Source organism: Morus notabilis, unplaced genomic scaffold (genome assembly GCF_000414095.1).
Source record: "Morus notabilis unplaced genomic scaffold, ASM41409v2 Scaffold1568, whole genome shotgun sequence".
In the NCBI taxonomy this organism is placed as follows: Eukaryota; Viridiplantae; Streptophyta; class Magnoliopsida; order Rosales; family Moraceae; genus Morus; species Morus notabilis.
In genome coordinates this window covers 122,795-141,257 of record NW_010368046.1, presented here as the reverse complement: position 1 = coordinate 141,257, position 18,463 = coordinate 122,795, and the positions used below count along the sequence as shown (strand labels likewise).

At 36.1% G+C, this 18,463-nt stretch overlaps 2 protein-coding genes across 3 annotated transcripts; both read left to right on the top strand.

Annotated features, from left to right (window-relative positions):
* Positions 1-476: 476 nt before the first annotated feature.
* Positions 477-7,642, top strand: LOC21396996 (pyrophosphate-energized membrane proton pump 2). 2 transcript variants are annotated; one of them, XM_024176085.1, is made up of 16 exons: positions 477-611; positions 1,353-1,432; positions 1,519-1,717; positions 2,110-2,313; positions 2,461-2,612; positions 2,704-2,851; positions 2,924-3,056; positions 3,295-3,467; positions 4,129-4,249; positions 4,423-4,610; positions 4,833-5,270; positions 5,414-5,578; positions 5,675-5,830; positions 5,949-6,060; positions 6,887-7,106; positions 7,370-7,642. In XM_024176085.1, the coding sequence occupies exons 3-16, from the start codon at positions 1,619-1,621 to the stop codon at positions 7,467-7,469; spliced, it is 2,409 nt and encodes an 802-aa protein (XP_024031853.1). In that variant the 5' UTR covers positions 477-611; positions 1,353-1,432; positions 1,519-1,618; the 3' UTR covers positions 7,470-7,642. The 2 variants fall into 2 exon arrangements, with proteins under 2 accessions (XP_024031853.1, XP_024031852.1); XM_024176084.1 differs by having other exon boundaries at positions 1,516-1,717.
* A 4,461-nt stretch (positions 7,643-12,103) lies between these two features.
* On the top strand, positions 12,104-13,081 carry LOC21396995 (cell wall / vacuolar inhibitor of fructosidase 2). The gene has a single exon (XM_010114145.2). It carries the CDS (start codon positions 12,174-12,176, stop codon positions 12,750-12,752), a length of 579 nt encoding a protein of 192 aa, XP_010112447.1. The 5' UTR covers positions 12,104-12,173; the 3' UTR covers positions 12,753-13,081.
* The last annotated feature ends 5,382 nt before the right edge of the window (positions 13,082-18,463 follow it).

The following is an 18,463-nucleotide window of genomic DNA, read 5'->3' as shown; positions in this document are numbered from 1 at the left end:
AAAGTTGCGCTGGCAAATTTCCCCTACTGCTGCTGTTAGTGTTGCCATTCTGTAACGTTGACAATTTTATTTATTCTAGAATTAAATTGATGTACCAACTTTAATATTTGATTGTGGAAAAACTGATCTTAGAGGATGTTTGGTATCTAGATTCGTTTTTTGATTTGAATTATGATTTGTGATTCGTTACAGTATTTTCTCTCATAAAAAATACACATAAATAAAAAATAATTCTAATCACATGATTTTAATCTATGAACTAAATGTCTCCTTAATTTGTAAAATAAATCGATAGTAGTTTCTTTTTGGCCGGTGAAAAACACTTATTTTTTTAATTCTTCTTTTTGTTTTTATTCTTTTGATTTTGATTTTGATTTTTTATTTTTGAGTAAGAAATCCACATTAACCAAACACGAAAAATAACTCTTTTAATACTCCTCCGTTTATGTTTCTATTTTCTCTCTCTAGCACTGGCAGGCATATTCCATTTCCTTCACTTTCTGTGAACAAGTCATCGAGTTTCTCTCTAAAAAGCTTCAAAATCCTTTTGGAGAGAGAAAGTGAAAGAGCGCGCTCAAAAGGAAGATCTCTCTCAGCTCCCTTGTTTGCTGGTAATGTCTTCTCTTTGCCCTCACAATTTCGGTGTTTCTATTGATCTCTCTGCGATTCTCTTCTTTCATTTTTCCTTTGTTGTTCTTCTGATGCTGAATTGTTGTGATTTTCGCCGTATTATTGAAGTCCTAGGTTTTTTTGTTTCCGGATCTCCTCTGGTTTTGGATTGCTTTCATTTGGATTTGCTTCGTTTTTTCAATCTTTGTTTTGGTTTACTCGGTGAGAATTCTCCGTTATGGTCCTTCGTTTTTTGTTCTCGCATTTCCTTCAAAATCACATAAAGCATTTGGAATTCCGTTTTTCGGAAGGTTTTACTTTGAAATTTCCCCATTTCTTGGTTGCTTTATCTGTTTCCAGATTGATCAGTTTTTGTTGTAGTGATTGTAAGGAATGTGAACTTTTCCCTTTGTTTTTTCTTTAAAATAATATTGAAAGGACTGAAGTTTCTCGGAAATTTGCCATGGATTTAATGTAAACTAATCATTCAATCCACGGAATTGTTTGCGTGATAGTATCCAAAGGAAGAATCTTTTCTGGATATATTTCAATAACTTGGGTATGGTGATTTGAAGAAATAATTCTTTATAATTAATATCTGCATCAATATGATTGCCAGTCTTTGATATTCTTTGTAATGCTATTTGTTTGCCTAATCATATGATTACCAGAAATCCATTTCCCTCAGCTACATTACATGGTTAAAGTTGAAGTCAATAAACTGCGCTTTTTCTATTTTATAGGAATTCGGTCGGCAGAAAAGAGAGTTATTTGCTTTGGAAGAGGAGAAAGGATAAACAAGTTTTGATTTATAGGAAAGCAGGTGGTCTACTAGTGACATTTACTTCTACAATTGCATAGTCGCATGAGGTTGAATTGCACTAATTGTTTTTTTGGTGGATAAAGAAGAATCTTCAAAATTCAGCGACCAGGTTCAGGGGGTGACTTGCCCCAAGGTGGCGAGTACAACCCTTTTCCTGTAGCTCGAAGGGTGAATTCCGCCCATACAATGCTCATGGATGAGGATTTGGAGGACGGTAATTTGGGGCCTTACCAGGACAGGCCAAGGACCTTTCCCAATATGCGCAGCAAAGCTTACACCCCATGGGTACGGATCTTAAGTAAAATTTTGACTCTTCTTGTTATTTGAGGGAGACTTGTATGCTTACTTTTTCCCCCCCTTTTTCAAATGCAAAGCCGTGTGTTTTCTTTCCTAATATAGTGTCTTAGATTTTATTTGTTATTGTTGATGCAAAGCTCTAATTCTCTTATTATACTGTTTTCATGAGCTATGCTGGATCAATGGAAAAAAATGTATTGTGACTAAGATATTTTGTCTTTTTGGTGGCATCGTGGTTGTTTTAGTGCTCTTTTTTTTCGTCTTAGAATCTAATTGCATGATTTTTTACTTTATTTCTTTTCATGTTGGTCATACATTAGCACCTTTGTGCTGGCCTATAATTCTATTTGCTGATAATAGAAACCCATTTGTTTGTGCAGATTTTTCGAATCCTGCTTGGGATAAATTTCCGCATTCTTTTAGTACTCTTGCTCGTGGGATTTGGAGTGGTCTTTTACATTGGAGCAAGAACTTCTCCAATCATCGTATTTGTATTCTCAGTTTGTATTGTCAGCTTTCTTTTCTCAATATACCTTACTAAGTGGGTACTCTCAAAGGATGAGGGGCCTCCTGAGATGATTCAGGTACATCCACTTTAAATATATTTTGCTTATAGAATGATTGAATTAATGTTTTGATCTCAACGGGCGGGTGGTCTGAAAATTCATGATGATCAATATTTATTTAAAGTGCCTCATATTGTATTTCTTTATCCTTGTGCTTCGTTTTAGATATCAGAAGCCATACGTGACGGGGCTGAAGGTTTCTTCAGGACCCAGTATGGGACTATCTCTAAGATGGCATTTTTGCTAGCTGTAGTCATCCTTTGCATATACTTGTTTCGCAATACAACTCCTCAACAAGAATCTTCTGGTATTGGGAGGTGATAACATAATTCTGCCACACACCTTTCCCCACCTCTCGCCCAAACTTTCAGGCAATACATATTCACGGTTATGAACTTGCTGATGTAGGTCTACTTCTGCATATATCACGGTAGCTGCATTTCTTTTGGGAGCCCTGTGTTCAGGGATTGCAGGGTATGTTGGGATGTGGGTGTCAGTTCGTGCAAATGTTCGAGTTTCTAGTGCTGCAAGAAGATCTGCAAGAGAGGCATTGCAGGTTTGTGTCTTATTTGTTTACTTCCCTCAAGCAGTTTTAGAGTTGAATTTTAAGAGAATGCATTATGTGCAGGTAGCCGTTCGGGCTGGTGGTTTTTCTGCTATAGTTGTTGTTGGTATGGCTGTAATTGGCATAGCAATTCTATATGCCACATTTTATGTTTGGCTGGGGGTGGATTCCCCGGGTTCAATGAAGGTTACCGATTGTAGGTGTCAACTTTCCTTGTTATTCAAGTTTGCAAATGTTGCTACAATACTAAACTGATTTGATCTCGGTTGCTTAGCTTTTGAGTTCTTGATTTGTTTTGTGTGATTATTTATTCCTTTACTTTAAAAAAATAAAATAAAATTATTGTTTCCTAAGTATTATATTCTGGGATTGTAATTACTTATGCCTTCTTTCCACTATGTGGTGCTTGACTTTTTACTCTACATATCTTCCAGTGCCTCTTCTTCTTGTTGGATATGGCTTTGGAGCTTCTTTTGTTGCCCTGTTTGCTCAGTTGGGTGGTGGAATATACACAAAAGCAGCAGATGTTGGAGCAGACCTTGTTGGGAAAGTGGAGCAGGGAATTCCTGAAGATGACCCTAGGAATCCTGCCGTGATTGCAGATCTGGTAATTATTCTTCTCATTTTAGCTTTATTATTGAGCCATTGCCTTCATAACTTCAGCTTTGTTGAAGATTCTGATAATGTTGCGATGTAAGTATTTGCTGGGATGTTTTTATCTGTCAAAGTTAAGCTATAAATTAAATATGGCAAAAGAGACATGGAAATGGTCTAGGCAGTACTTTTTCCTATGGTATATTCCGCAAATGTATCTGCGATTCTGGGGTTTTAGGTCTTTTAAATTTTCCTCTGCTTTAACAAAGGTTATAGGTATGGCACTTTTCTTCCCTGGGGAAGTCGTGTGGCCCATCATTTAGGTTAGTGCCTTTTGAATGTAAATTTGGAGAATAAGAAAAAGACAAATGATAAAATCTAAAACTATGAAAGGAAAAATGGAATGGTACTGACGAAATATAAAAAATGTCTTGGAAAGTATGTTTTTTCCCGTATCATGTCAATAGTTTCTAGATTAAGGTTGCATAGTTGTACACATACACTAGTATAATTGTTGGGCATACCAGAATCATAAAATGTGGTTTAACCCTTTTAGCTGTTGTCAAAAACTTTTCTCCAATTGATTCTGCTACTTTTTCACTATCTTTTCTGTGATGGTTTTGTTGTTTCAAACTTGCTGATTTGACTTTGATCCTTGAAATAATCACATTAAGGTTGGAGACAATGTAGGCGACTGTGCAGCTAGAGGTGCCGATCTCTTTGAAAGTATTGCAGCTGAAATAATCAGTGCTATGATACTTGGGGGAACAATGGCTCAACGTTGTAAAATTGAAGGCATGAATATTTTTTTTTTTTCTTTCAGTATAAGTTTTATTTGATATTGTTAGACACAGATATATTATATTCTATGTTGCTTTGAGTCTTTTTGACATTAGAGTGACACTTATGATTTACATGATGTCATCGTTACTTTGAACGACTCAGACCCTGTATTCTTGTTTGCGCAGATCCATCAGGCTTCATATTGTTCCCTCTTGTTGTTCACTCATTTGATCTGGTTATATCATCTGTTGGAATTCTATCAATTAGGGGTACACGTGATTCTGGTGTGAAGGCCCCAATAGAGGATCCAATGGCAATTCTTCAAAAGGGATATTCTATCACTATAGTGTTAGCTGTACTAACATTTGGTCTGGTAATTCCTCATCTACAACCAAAACTCATTTAATTTCTTCAAAATTGCAGCTGCCGGTCTGCTATGATTTAGGGTTCCTTTATTCATCTGAAAACAATTTTGACTTTACATCTTAGTTTATTCAGATGTTGGAAATCTGCCATAGTTCTTGTAACTTTTATTTATTTATTTTTTAATATTCTAAAGCTTGACAAATAGTGTGGTTTGTCGAATACTCCACAGTCTACCCGTTGGTTGCTTTACACCGAACAAGCTCCTTCTGCGTGGTTTAACTTTGCATTATGTGGACTAGTTGGTATCATCACAGCTTATATTTTTGTCTGGATTACCAAGTACTACACTGATTACAAGCATGAACCTGTACGCACTTTAGCTCTTTCTAGCTCCACGGGTCATGGGACAAATATAATTGCTGGAGTGAGTTTGGGACTCGAGTCAACTGCTCTTCCTGTTCTCACTATTAGTGCATCTATTATCTCTGCATTCTGGCTTGGTCACACCTCTGGACTGGTAGATGAAACCGGAAAACCAACCGGTGGACTCTTCGGTACAGCTGTAGCAACAATGGGAATGCTCAGCACTGCTGCCTATGTTCTCACTATGGATATGTTTGGTCCTATAGCTGATAATGCTGGTGGAATTGTAGAGATGAGTCAGCAGGTAACCTGTGACCTAACGAGTTCTCAAATATGTTTATTTCAGTGATTATAGTGAATTCTTGAGCACTTTTTTAGTAGTATCTTATATATATATATATATATATTGTTACGAGCTTCTATAACTTTGAACAAATGTCTTTTCAGCCAGAAAGTGTTCGGGAGATCACTGATCTCTTGGATGCAGTAGGGAACACTACAAAAGCAACGACAAAAGGTTTTGCCATTGGATCTGCTGCACTTGCGTCTTTCCTTCTGTTTAGTGCTTATATGGATGAGGTTGCTACATTTGCTCATGAACCTTTTACACAGGTAAGAGAAATGTACGTGCTCTAAGGTTATCTTCCCCGGTTTCAAACACTTTTTGAGCCTTTTTTCTTGGTTTGAAACCTTTTATTTGGTTTCCAGGTTGACATTGCCATTCCAGAAGTCTTCATTGGAGGGTTATTGGGTTCAATGCTTATATTTTTATTTAGTGCTTGGGCTTGTTCAGCAGTTGGTCGAACTGCTCAAGAAGTTGTTAAGGAAGTAAGGAGACAGTTTATTGAAAGGCCTGGTATAATGGTTAGTATGAAGTTTCTTCGACTCCTTAAACCTAGTAATTCCTAAATCAAAATTTTATTAGTGTTTTGATGCGTAATCTTCTTTTGATATGGACTTTCTAATGGCACTCTTGCTGCAGGACTACAAGGAGAAGCCTGATTATGGTCGTTGTGTTGCTATTGTGGCATCTGCATCCTTAAGAGAAATGATAAAACCTGGTGCCTTGGCTATTGTTTCACCTATAGTGGTTGGTAAGTTAACGATAGTGTTCGAGGAGTAATCTTCGTATGAGTGGGTTTATGCTCATACTTATGCTTTCTTAGGTAGTGAAATGGAGAATCAAGTGTTCATGAATATGAAAATGCCTTGTTATATATTACGTTTTTTCCCAGTGTATTCAATTGTGTACCATTATAGTGTTTTAGTTTTGGCATGCCGAGAGATTGCTGATAGGATCTTAGCAGTTTCTTGGAAAAACACAGTAGAAATCACACAAGAATAGAGATGGCTTATTGAACAAGAATAGCAATAACAGTGAAACAACAATTAGCAGCATTTAAGAGGCTGCAACTCTCCCAAGGGGTTCCCCCAATTCCCATAAATCAGACCTTAAGCCTCATTAATTACTATCCCCTTATTTATACTACTAACTCCACTAACTGCTAACAAACTACTAATTCCCTTAACCAAGTAAAATCCTATCAATTTCATTATAAATCATCTGTGAAATATTGCTCGAGATGCTCTGCTGACATAGCTGCTGCAAAGCAATTTGCTTAGTTTTTTCTGTGAATGTATCTTTTAGTTATATAGTTTGTGTCTATCACTGTCTCTCTCTCTCTCTCTCTCTCTCTCTCTCTCTCAGTCATACAGTACAAATTTTCAGTTTTATAGTTTTGGCTCAGTTTGGTAATCATTGCTCTCCGAGACATTGGTGCTTTTGCCTCCCTCCCTCCCTCCCTCCCTCCCTCCCTCTTTATCTCTGAATTATTTTTATTCTTCTCTGCACAGGTTGGAACTATACCTATGGACTATATTCATGAAGGATATAATTATGTTTGCTCATTTTACTTGCAGGATTTCTGTTCCGGATTTTGGGATATTATACTGGACACCCTCTACTTGGGGCTAAAGTTGTCGCTTCAATGCTCATGTTTGCAACAGTTTCTGGTATTCTTATGGCTCTTTTCCTGAACACAGCAGGAGGTGCATGGGACAATGCTAAGAAGTACATTGAGACGGGGGCTCTTGGTGGTAAAGGAAGTGATTCTCATAAAGCTGCAATAACGGGAGATACGTAAGCCTTCTTCGTACTCTTCATCTGCTGTTATCTGGGTTCTCTCTCTCTCTCTCTCCTTTTTTTCTTTTTTCTTTTTTTCAGAAAGCAATTTGGTCCATTTTGTGCACCTTTAGTTCTTCTATTTCATTATATACTGACTCATCTAAAACTTGAAAGCTGTAGTCATTTTTCCTTGAACCCTAAAATGAATAATTAGGGCTGCTCGAATTGAACTTGTTCTTCCTGTCACTAATCTGTTTTCTCCCCCCTTGGTTCTGCAGCGTTGGAGATCCATTTAAAGACACAGCCGGGCCTTCTCTCCACGTCCTCATAAAAATGCTTGCGACGATTACACTTGTTATGGCTCCTGTGTTTCTGTGAGTTGCTTATATTGACTGTGGTATCACTGGCGTATTGCACCCATTTTTCGTGATAACTTAGATGTTTTTGCAAATATACGGATAGGTGTTTGAAGTAGAATGAGGGTGCCTGATTTAGTGATGTACTGATTCCTTCACTTATATCTTGAATAAGAGAGATCTTAATTAACTGCTTATTCTAGTGCGAATCATTGTTATTTTCACCGCGCTTTCTTGAACTAGTTTATGACTTTTGAGCTTTTTCTTAAGGACGTCGCTTCCATTTCAAGCCCCTTCAGGCGATCCAAACAGCAACGCAGCCGTTTTTAATATTTCGTGATCTGCAATGCCACGTTTTAAAAGATGTTTTATGAAGAAGTCTCGTGCTTAGTTTGCAAGTGTTTGAGATTTTGAATCAATAGTAGAAATCTTTAATATTTCGTGATGTGCAATGCAACGTTTTAAAAAGATGCTTCATGTGCAAGCCTCGTGGTATATTTCCTGTTGAAAAATGCAGAGTTAATTTTATATTAGTATCTAATATCCTTTGCTCTTGGACACGACCCCTGTCTCACTTTTCATATTTTTTAGCCTTATTTATTTTGGGCCTTCTAGACTTTGATCATTTAATTGGTTATAAAAATGGGTGAAAGACAATTTCAGCGAGAAGTTATTTTCTTTTCCTTTCGCGTGCGATGGAGGAGCTAAGGATTTGTTCTTTTGTATGTCTTGAGTTGTGTACGTGAGAGAAAAATATTTTGAATTTTTATGAGAGAAAATATTGTAGCAATATGACTTGAGTTATGAATATGAACCTACTCTAAATTTATGTACATTTTTTTTTTAAATGTCATGGGACACCTAGATGCGACATTAGGGGAGGCAATTCGTGTCATGTGTTGTGTTCGTGTCGTGTTTTGATTGTTTCTTTTTAAATTTACAGTCGATCCTAACACGACCTGTGACACTAAATTTTTTATAAACCACAACACGAACGCGACACGACTATTTTACGGGTTGACACGACACAAAAATAACCCGTGACACGAATTTGACCCGTGAACCCAATATTAACACGAACCACAACACGAACGCGACACGACTATTTTACGGGTTGACACGACACAACACGACACAAAAATAACCCGTGACACGAATTTGACCCGTGAACCCAATATTAACACAAAAATTATATATTTTTCTTTAGTTTGTTACATATTATAAATAACTTAAAATTCATAACACACTAAAATATAATAACATCCGTCAACATTAAGCAAGTATTAGTATAAGATTTTGAGTGTAACTATCATGATATTACAATTTCATAATAAAATTTAAAATAAGTAATGAAAAATATATATTTTTTTAGTTTTTTATGAGTTTCGTATCGTGTTCGGGTTAAACGGGTTAACCCGAAATTGATATGTGTTTTTTGTGTCAATTTCAGGTCGACCCAATTCTAACTGGAATCTCTTTTTCTCAACCTTAACTCGTAAAATTCGTGTCGTGGCCCATATTTCCAGCCATATGCAACATATTATCAAGTTCTACCTAAATTAAAACAGAAAAGAAAAGCTCCAAACTCAATTAAGTGCTTTATTTTGTTTTATTTTGTTTTATATATTACTGAATACAATGCAACAGTGAATGTCATATGCAATACACAATCTAGCTAGAATATGCATGTAGTAAGTAAATCAAGTGTGACACACAATAATTACCGATGTTATTAATTGCATGTGAATATATATATATGTATTAAAAAGGGTGAACGTTAAACTCTAAAGTGCAAGAAATTAAGGTCTAATTCTCCTTAAAGCTTACGCTACAAAGGAAACCTGGACAACAAATAGGCAACCTGTATGGCAGATCCGAGATAAAATGCAAAGTTGTGGACTAGGGTCTTCATTGTTGCATATTTCTCGTGGCATAATGTAGCATCATATTCCTTTGTATCTAAGGACAGGGCATCATGAACATCAGAACTACAAATGTACTAATTGTTTCCGATTAGGTAGTTCTTCGCCTTCTTTTTGGCAGTCCAGCAGCTTCCTGTTTTGAATATATATATATATATTTATATTTATTGAGAGTTTCTCCGTTGCACCATCCTTTTTAGAAATATCGGTGTTCTCTACTCTTTCAGTCATTAGATCTTGTCAAAATCACATCAAATTAAAAAGTATGCAGAATAAACAAATTCTGATACGGATTGACGGCTGAATTGAACACCAGAGAAAATCCCATATATTTTTACACTATGTTAAAATGAACACTTTTGACGCTAAACTTTTTTAAAAATGATAGTTTTGTTCTCGGTCTCTAACCCTAAAATTTTTTTAAATTTTGAAACCATTGCATAACCATATGATTTAAAAAAAAAAAAAAAAAAAAAAAAAAAAAAAAAAAAAAAAACAACCACATAAGGGCAAAATGTTCTAATTTTTAGGGGTTTTAAAACATTTTGTTTTATTTTGACCATATGATCATCATGTGGCGCTTAACACCTCATTTAACGCTAATGGCATGCTTAATACATACAAGCCGGACAGGAAGTAGTGTTCCCAATGAAAAATGATGGACGGGTGAGTAATGCGTAAGAACTTGCTACAACGGATTAGTAATTTGACGCTTTAGTCCATTCAATAATCTCTTTGCCAATTAAAAAAGGATAATTATTATGTTACATGAGTCAAAATAAGGCTTGGAAAAGTCTCTTTTAATTTTTTGGTGTTTTAACATGATATCACACTGGTTTCCCAATTGTTTAGAAAATATTAAAAAGGTACCTTGTGATTTACCATTCTAATATACCCTGATATGGTTTTGTTTGATGAGTTTTTTCACTCGTTTGTTTGATTTTCTTTTATAGCAGTTTTACGAAATTAATTTGACATATTTGTAAATAAAAGGGTAAGATGGAAATTTTGTCACAAAACATAGGTTCAGGGTAACAAATTGATATTGTTAAAAATCACAACTATTATAAAACCAAGAGATATAAAACTGATAAAAAGATTTTAGAGAGATAAACTGAGAGAGAAGAAATCTCTAATATTAAATACTAATATCAAAAATACAATCAAATGATATATAAAACGTCTATATTTATAATAAAATTTAAAATTATTGTGCATTACTGTACATTTACGGGTTTTTATACATTGCGCCGCTTATCTGTTAAAAAAAGTGGACAACCACCGCCAATCGTCATTTTTAACTTTTACAACAAGGTATCTTTTCAATATTTTACAAATATTAAGGTACCATAATTTGATATTTCGTTAAAACACAAGGTATTAAAATATGATAAAAACTATATATAGAAAAAAAAAAAAAACAAAAAAAGGGATGGGAAATACCAGTGTTGATTGGCATTCTCTGTCGAGTGAATGGGACAACACTAGAGTACAAGTGGAATGGGGGACGTAGATCACATGTCGAAACTACAAACTACATCAAAAATGTCCAATCATCAAGTTGCTAGAAACGTACTATATTGCAGATAATCTTTTAGCATTCATAACCAATAATTTGGTGGTTCAAGATATCCTATGCGCTGGACCACGATCTATATATCATGGTCTCATACTGATCTTGTGAAAACAAATTATTAATTAGAAATATACATATATAGATATAGATATATCAGAAATCAAAGGACATTGAAGTAAGTGTCTTTATTTGTCTGGATCTTTGTTGTGACCCGTGACTCGTGGTTTGGCATCTTGCTAGCTATATAAGCTGCTAGCTTCCAAGTAAGGCTTTATGAGTAAATTTTAGCATTTTTGCATTTAGCAAAACCCATTTGAACACCAACTTTATAGTTTTGTTTCGGCCTGTTTGTCCTTAGCCGAATTGTGTGAAATCAATTATGACTTAAATTATACTAATCTAACACCGACGTGCATAATCTTAAAATATTTAAAAATGCTAAGACTCTAGTGTTGACAAATTCTCATTCATTTCACATAGCACATGTTGTGTTAAAAGTAATATTGCTTTAAATTTTAAAATTCAGTCCACACACCAAACTTAAAAATTAGTTGATATGGTATGTAAGTTATTATTGCTTTTTTGACTGGGAAGAAAAGGCATATGAAGGGTAATAATTCACTTATGATATTACTTTTGTATTTTTAAAATTGATTGATAGCATTATTCTAAGTTAAAATATGATAATATCTAGAAACACGACTTTTGAGATGGTAAAACTATAATGAGAATGCAAGTGGTCATCAAATACTAAAGATACTTTTTATAATTTGTGAATTTTAGATTAGAATTTGCAAACGATTCATCATATTCTTTTAAAATTTATAAGCATAATTTTTGTAATTTTATCGTTCGAGTTTGTAAATCCTAACGTAAAATTTATAAATTATCGTATATTTCGACATGTTAGCAGAAAAATTTCCCGACAGCGTAAAAGGACCCAGATCATTAACATAGAGAATTTTTTAATAATTAACTTCTGTCCAAATAAAATATAATTAGGCACAAGGGAACACAAGTCAAACCCCAAATTCCCCCAAACATCTTAAAAAAAAAAACTAGTCACAGCTTGTTGTATTGTGCATATAGACCGACTTCTCATTATATATATATATATATATATATATATATATATATATATATTTTCTCCCTCGGGCACAGAGTCATAATCTTCTTTCTTATTTCTCCTAGCTAGCTCCCAAAGTCCAAACATTACTACTCAATCAAAATGCCTAATAATTCATTCCCCATTCTCCTACCCTCCATTCTCTCTCTCCTCCTCCTCTCATTCCCACATGGCCATCACCGCCGTCTCCTCGCGGCTGCGGACGCAACCTTCATCCAGCAAACCTGCAAAACCACCAAACACTACGACCTCTGCGTCTCCTCCCTCAAGTCCGACCCCACAAGCCTGCAGGCCTCCGACGCCAAAGGCCTCGCAAATATCATGATCGCCATCGGAGTCGCCAACTCCACCGCCACCTCCGCCTACATCTCCTCCCAACTGCCAAGCACCACCACCACCACCGCAGCCGCCGCGAAGAAGAAGGCAGTGTTCAAGGAGTGTGCTGATAAGTATGGCTATGCAGCCGAGGCGCTGCAGGCGTCAGCGCAGGATTTGGCGGCGGAGAGCTTCGACTACACTTACATGCACGTCACCGCGGCTGCGGATTATCCCAACTCTTGCCACAACGCCTTCAGGAGATACCCCGGCTTGCCTTACCCGACTGAGCTTGCGCGTAGAGAGGATGGTTTGAAGCGTATCTGTGATGTGGTGTTGGGAATTATTGATAATCTTGGTTGGTAATCTATCGGATTATAATTTATCTACCGATCGAAATCACACGGTGGCAGTGTTCAGCACTACTGGTGTTATAAATAATACTACTTTTGTTCCACTGAAAATTTCTTCATATGTTAGTACTGTGTTTTCATGGCACATTGTGGGACTAATGTAGGTATAAGATTAGTAGTTGTCTCCATATAGCTAGCCGTACGTTGTTATTATTCTGCTAATTAAATGTGTATTAATTATGTTGTTGACAATAATTATGGTTTTGGCAGTTTGATTTGGTAATTGTCAAGATTTGTATGCTTTACTATTATTATCAAGATGTGTATTGACGTTATAATTAATTACTTGTGGTTTTAGCATTTTTTTATGGAATTGTGTTAGCATTTTGCTTATTGCATGCTTATCTATATATGTCTTTCTAAAAAAAATAAAATTACTTTTAATACTGTTTTTTTTTTAATTTCAATTTCTATATAATTGTAAAAATGTTTATGTTGATGTGTAAAATTTCTTGGCAGTTGTAAACTTATTGAATTCCTTTTCAAACTAACTATTCGGATTTTTGAATCTAATAGATATTGACGCAGTTTCACATTTCATTAGAGCACAGGCAAATTAAAGGTTATAGACGTATAATTAGAAAGGTTTTTTTTCCCTATTTTTCCTTATTATTTATCGAATTTATTTCTTTCAAAGTACTTGAAGCACTATAATTCATGTTTGAGCTCCTAAGTTGAGGATATTGGGAATTTAACAGCTGAAATGACCGTTTGAAGTGAATTAGTGGATGCAATGCTTGAGAATGGTGTTTTGATAGGTGTAACATTTTAGTTAATTATCTATCTAGAAGAATAGAACTATGCTGGTAACTTAGCACTTGGACGAAATATTTAACGACAAAAAGTCATTATGACTTTTTTTGATAGAAGGGGTCAAGATTATGACTTAGAAACAAACCCCACTAACAAAAGTGATTGTCTTATCATTTACTTTCTATTGAAAATAATGTGAGAAAACAAGCTAAGAAGAAACGATAAATTAAAATCTCGTGGTTTGAAATGGTTTTAAAAACTATCGAAAATCAAAACTACACTTCAAGACTCACTACAAGAATTTGAATTTTTTTGTTACCAAAAATTTGGTAACTAAAAGCCCTGTTTTTGGTAGTAAAACGTTTTTGTTACCAAAACATTTTAGTAGCAGAAAGTATTAATTATCAAAATTTTGATAGCAAATAGTTTTTACTACTAAAAATTTTTTTGGTAACAAAATGTATTTAGTAGCAAAATATATAATATTCGGGGACCAAAAATTTCAGTAGCAAAAGACTTTTAGTAGCAAAAAGTGTGAGCTTGAGGACCCCTAAATTTTGGTAGTAAAATATATTTGGTAATAAAAAGTACGGGATTCAGTCACCAAATATTTAGTAACAAAAGATATTTGGTAGCAAAAGCTATGAGATTTAGGGGCCAAATATTTGGTATCAAATTGTATTTGATAGCGAAATGTATGAGATTTGGTGACCAAATATTCGGTAGTAAAAATGTATTTAGTAGAGAAAAATATGAGATTTAAGGACTAAATTTTTGGTAGCAAAATGTATTTGATAACGAAAAGAACAAGAATCAAGTACCAAATATTTAGTAGCAAATAACTAATTTGTTGCTACCAAATTTTTTTGGTCACCAAAACTGAGACAGATTTATATACTTGTATTATTTAAAAATATATATATAAATAAAATACTAAATATTAATTTAAAATTCTCTAAATATTTCAATACATATTAGAATCGAACAAAATACTAAAATAGTCATACTTAAGCAAACCCAAACACTTATGCAAATATTGTACTAGTAAAATCTTAATATTATAAAAATTAAACGCTCTAATTAAACCGAGGCCAGTGGTGGCGGTGGTGGAGGATCTTCTCTTCTTATGACGAAAGGTCCAGGATGATCTGATGGCAGATTTATCTGTTGAAGTAGCTTTTGAATAAGCTCATGTTGTTGCTTATACGACGTTTGTTTTCCTGAACTTCATTTTCAAGCTTTTCATATCATGACCCTCTAGATTTGCGAGCTTGTGGCGCTTTTCTTAGTACAGGACCTATGCCACGCTTGAAACCATATTTTTCATACCTCTCACTTGACAAAACTTAAGAGTAAATTTCTTCCTCTGCATTAGAGTCAAGTTCTGACCCCTCTGGTACTTCACTTAAACGAGCATCGCGGATCTTGATCATTTGTTCCTGCATTAGGCGAAGTGTTATGAACTTTCAAGTTAGAGTAAAAAAAAAGAAAACAAAATCAAACGAAATGATAAAGTGTTTAGTAATTCTTACAATCTTTCTTTGCTCTCTCAGTTGTCCATCCCCATGACTCGCTCTAAAGAGTATTCTTGAAGACCTTAAAGTATCCTCCCGAAGCATTCGAGTCATAACTCAAATGTGTATTCTACATAGAAATCATTATTTGTTAGTTAGTGAAAAAGGAAAAAAAATTATGTCTCAAATAAATGTCTTATAATACAATTAAGTTGTCTCATAACACATTCTCAAACCAATATCTCATTAAAATGCCATCAAACCTTAAAATATAATAGAAATTTCGGCATCATCTCCCCTACAATTTCTACTAACCCAAAAAATCTAAATCCACACATCTCGGTTCAATTTGCATATCCAAAATCACGTTCTCAAACCAATGTCTCATAATACAGTTATGTTGTTCATTTTACCTGTCATTCTACATCGTTTAAGCAATTGGTGCACATCCACTCCCAATCTTTTGATTCTTACCCCAACCACTGACTAGCAGTTGCAATGTCCTTTACAATACTTGTGGAAAAAATCATAAGATCCTGCTCTAACAAAATGGCATTGAACTGCAGTACATCTAAACAAAGAGTTCAACACGTAAAGTGACATAATGTTTCAATACCTTCCCCTTCCAAGAGATACTATACAATGGTAAGAACATTTTATATTATCCATACAACTACAGACAAATTAGAGACTGCACAACAAAAATTCCTTTCCAAGAGCCACACTTACACATCAGATTAATGGCAACATGAGAAATCATTAGAACACTTACGAGAACAGCGATCAATTTTGTATCAAGACTCCACAAAGCTTGCAAATTCTCTCCTTCAAACACAAGAAACTACTCAAATTAAACCGCCCTATCGGCACAACGGACACTCAAAGATAGTCATTTTCCCACACATTTCCAAAATTGATTTCCAGAAGAACACAATTATACTAAGCATATAATATAGAGAATGAACAAATGTCACTTCCTCTATGTCGATTAACTAAAAAAGCATCAATCTTTAATCAAACCAAAAAAAAATCTCCAAAAAAATAGAGAAAAAACTGAAAATGCTTACCATTTCTTTCTTTCTCCGATGAGCCTAGCCTCGACATCGCAGCCACCAACGGGCACGCTTCCTCTCTGCCCCCGGCGAAGTGTTCCTGCATTAGGTGAAGTGTTATAAACTTTCATGTTCTGGAAACTCACTACTCTCTTCGCCTCCTCGCCAATCTAACCTGTTGACGGTGTTTTTCCGTCAACTCGTGATTACCTCTCCAGAAACGACACGTGTTGGCACTCACGGTCTAATTAAGGATTAATGCACAAAAATAACACAAGGGAAACAACAGTTTTATAGTGGTTCGACAATAACTCTTTGCCTAATCCACTTGTGCATGCACTAGTATTTCAGTCGGTTACAAACTCTCTCCTCTTTTGTAATGAAATGGTGTCTAACCCTTTTTTGGGTTCTTTTTGCTCTATTTATAGGCGGTTACAAATAACTAAGCCTTCTCCGTTCCCAAGGAGGAAGCCATCTCCCATCCTCGATATTCGGGATGGTAGGTGAGTTTTCATGATGACAATCTCAAGAAATGCGGCTGATCCCTCTCATCTGCTGCCTGATTTTTTGACTCTTGCAGTAGCAGTTGGACCAGTACTCCCTTCCCCGAGTTGACAAGACCGTTGCTGGATTTGACTGGACTGCTTCCGGTCTGATCTAATTCCTGACTCCTCAACACAAAGGCTTCAAATGGCTTTTAGTAGACTTCTCGACTTCAACGATGCAAAGGCCTTAAAAGGACCTTAAGCACTTCTCGACTCCAACACCTTGACTCCTCGACGCAGAGGCTTCAAAGGGCTTTTAGTAGACTTCTCGACTTCAACGATGCAAAGGCCTTAAGAGGACCTTAAGCACTTCTCGACTCTAACACCCTGACTCTAAGAGCGCTCTTCAACCTAGAGACATCTCCCTAGCTGTTAGTTCTCGACGTCAGGGATTTGTCCTAACTTTCGGAGCTCTCGACGCGAACGATAAAAGTGGGTGGCTTGAATGGTCGACCATGGTGTAACAATTGCCCCCCAGCTTGGAATATTACGTCGTGATGTTTCAAGCTATGGCAAGTCAAGAAATCATTCATTGGTAAGCTTGGCAGTTACTCTTCCCACACAACACCATCATTATTGCTGATTTCTCAGGTTGTGGAGCAGTAATGTCGATCATGTTAGCAGGTGGTAGTCGAGAGTTGAATTTCAACTGTGGGATCAAGTTTCATTTCCTCTTTGTTTTCCTGCATTATCCCCGTAGAGACTGCCTTTCTTTTATTCTTTCGCGCTAGCTCGTGATGATACCTACATGAGAATGGTTAGAAATAGAAGAATACGAACTAAGAAACTAACCTTTTGTTGTTTACGTATTATTCTGAATGCTCGACGCCAACATTTCTTCTCTCCTCGACCGCCAACATAAGAGTCTCTCACCAGATACATGTAAGCCTCGACCTTCTTGGATTTCTTTCTGCAAGCTGACCTTCATGGTTTTCCCTTAGTACTCTCTACTCTAAGTAGGTCCTCCTATTCACTTTTGCAGGCTTTTATCCTCTCCCTCATCCTCGTTGACATAGTCAAGGTCGAGGGTCGAGCAATGAGATGGACCGAATCGGGACAATCCTGATGGTTGTCCTCGACGCGGAAAAACTCACCTCAAAGACCAACGCAAAGGAGATGAATAAGGCCTTGCGGGAAGTATGAGACCTTCTTGAGGAATTAGAAAAGGTCAAAGCGCAAGTGGAGGCTAACAGAAGTGAAAGAGGCTGAGGTCAAGTATCTGGACGAGGGAAGATTGAAAGGGGGCGAGGGAGGCACTGGAGCTCTAGAGCGTCGAACATTAGAGAGCGTCCTGATCTGCCAAACAGTCGAATATATTTTTTTTAGCCTCTCCTCCTTAGAGGCTCTATTAGCTATGCTTGTTAGCCTTTCGTCCTTAGAGGACTCGGCGTTATAAGTTCTTTGAACTTATTTTTGCTGTTGAACGTGGTCCGTAGATCCCTTCTTGCCCCCCATGCTAAATTAAAACTTTAGTTTTTAGGCAAACATGTTATGTTTGGGGTCGACCTCTTTGAGGATTTGAAGGATAAACGTAGATAAGCTGATGTGGCATGAACAAACTTTTGAATCTCATTAGTTCCAAATCTTGGAGTCGTTCATCGCAGATGAGTCCCTCAATTTCATCTCTCAAGTCCTTGCAGTCGTTGGTATTGAGTCATATCGTTGGAACGGTTGAGGCCTTCCATCGTTTTCTTGCCTTGGCTTATTTGCTTCCAGCTGATTAAGAGTCGAAGCTTCAGGTTCATCCTCATTACTATTATCGTGACGCTTTTGGCCTTCTTGCTTCTCAAAGGTAGACCA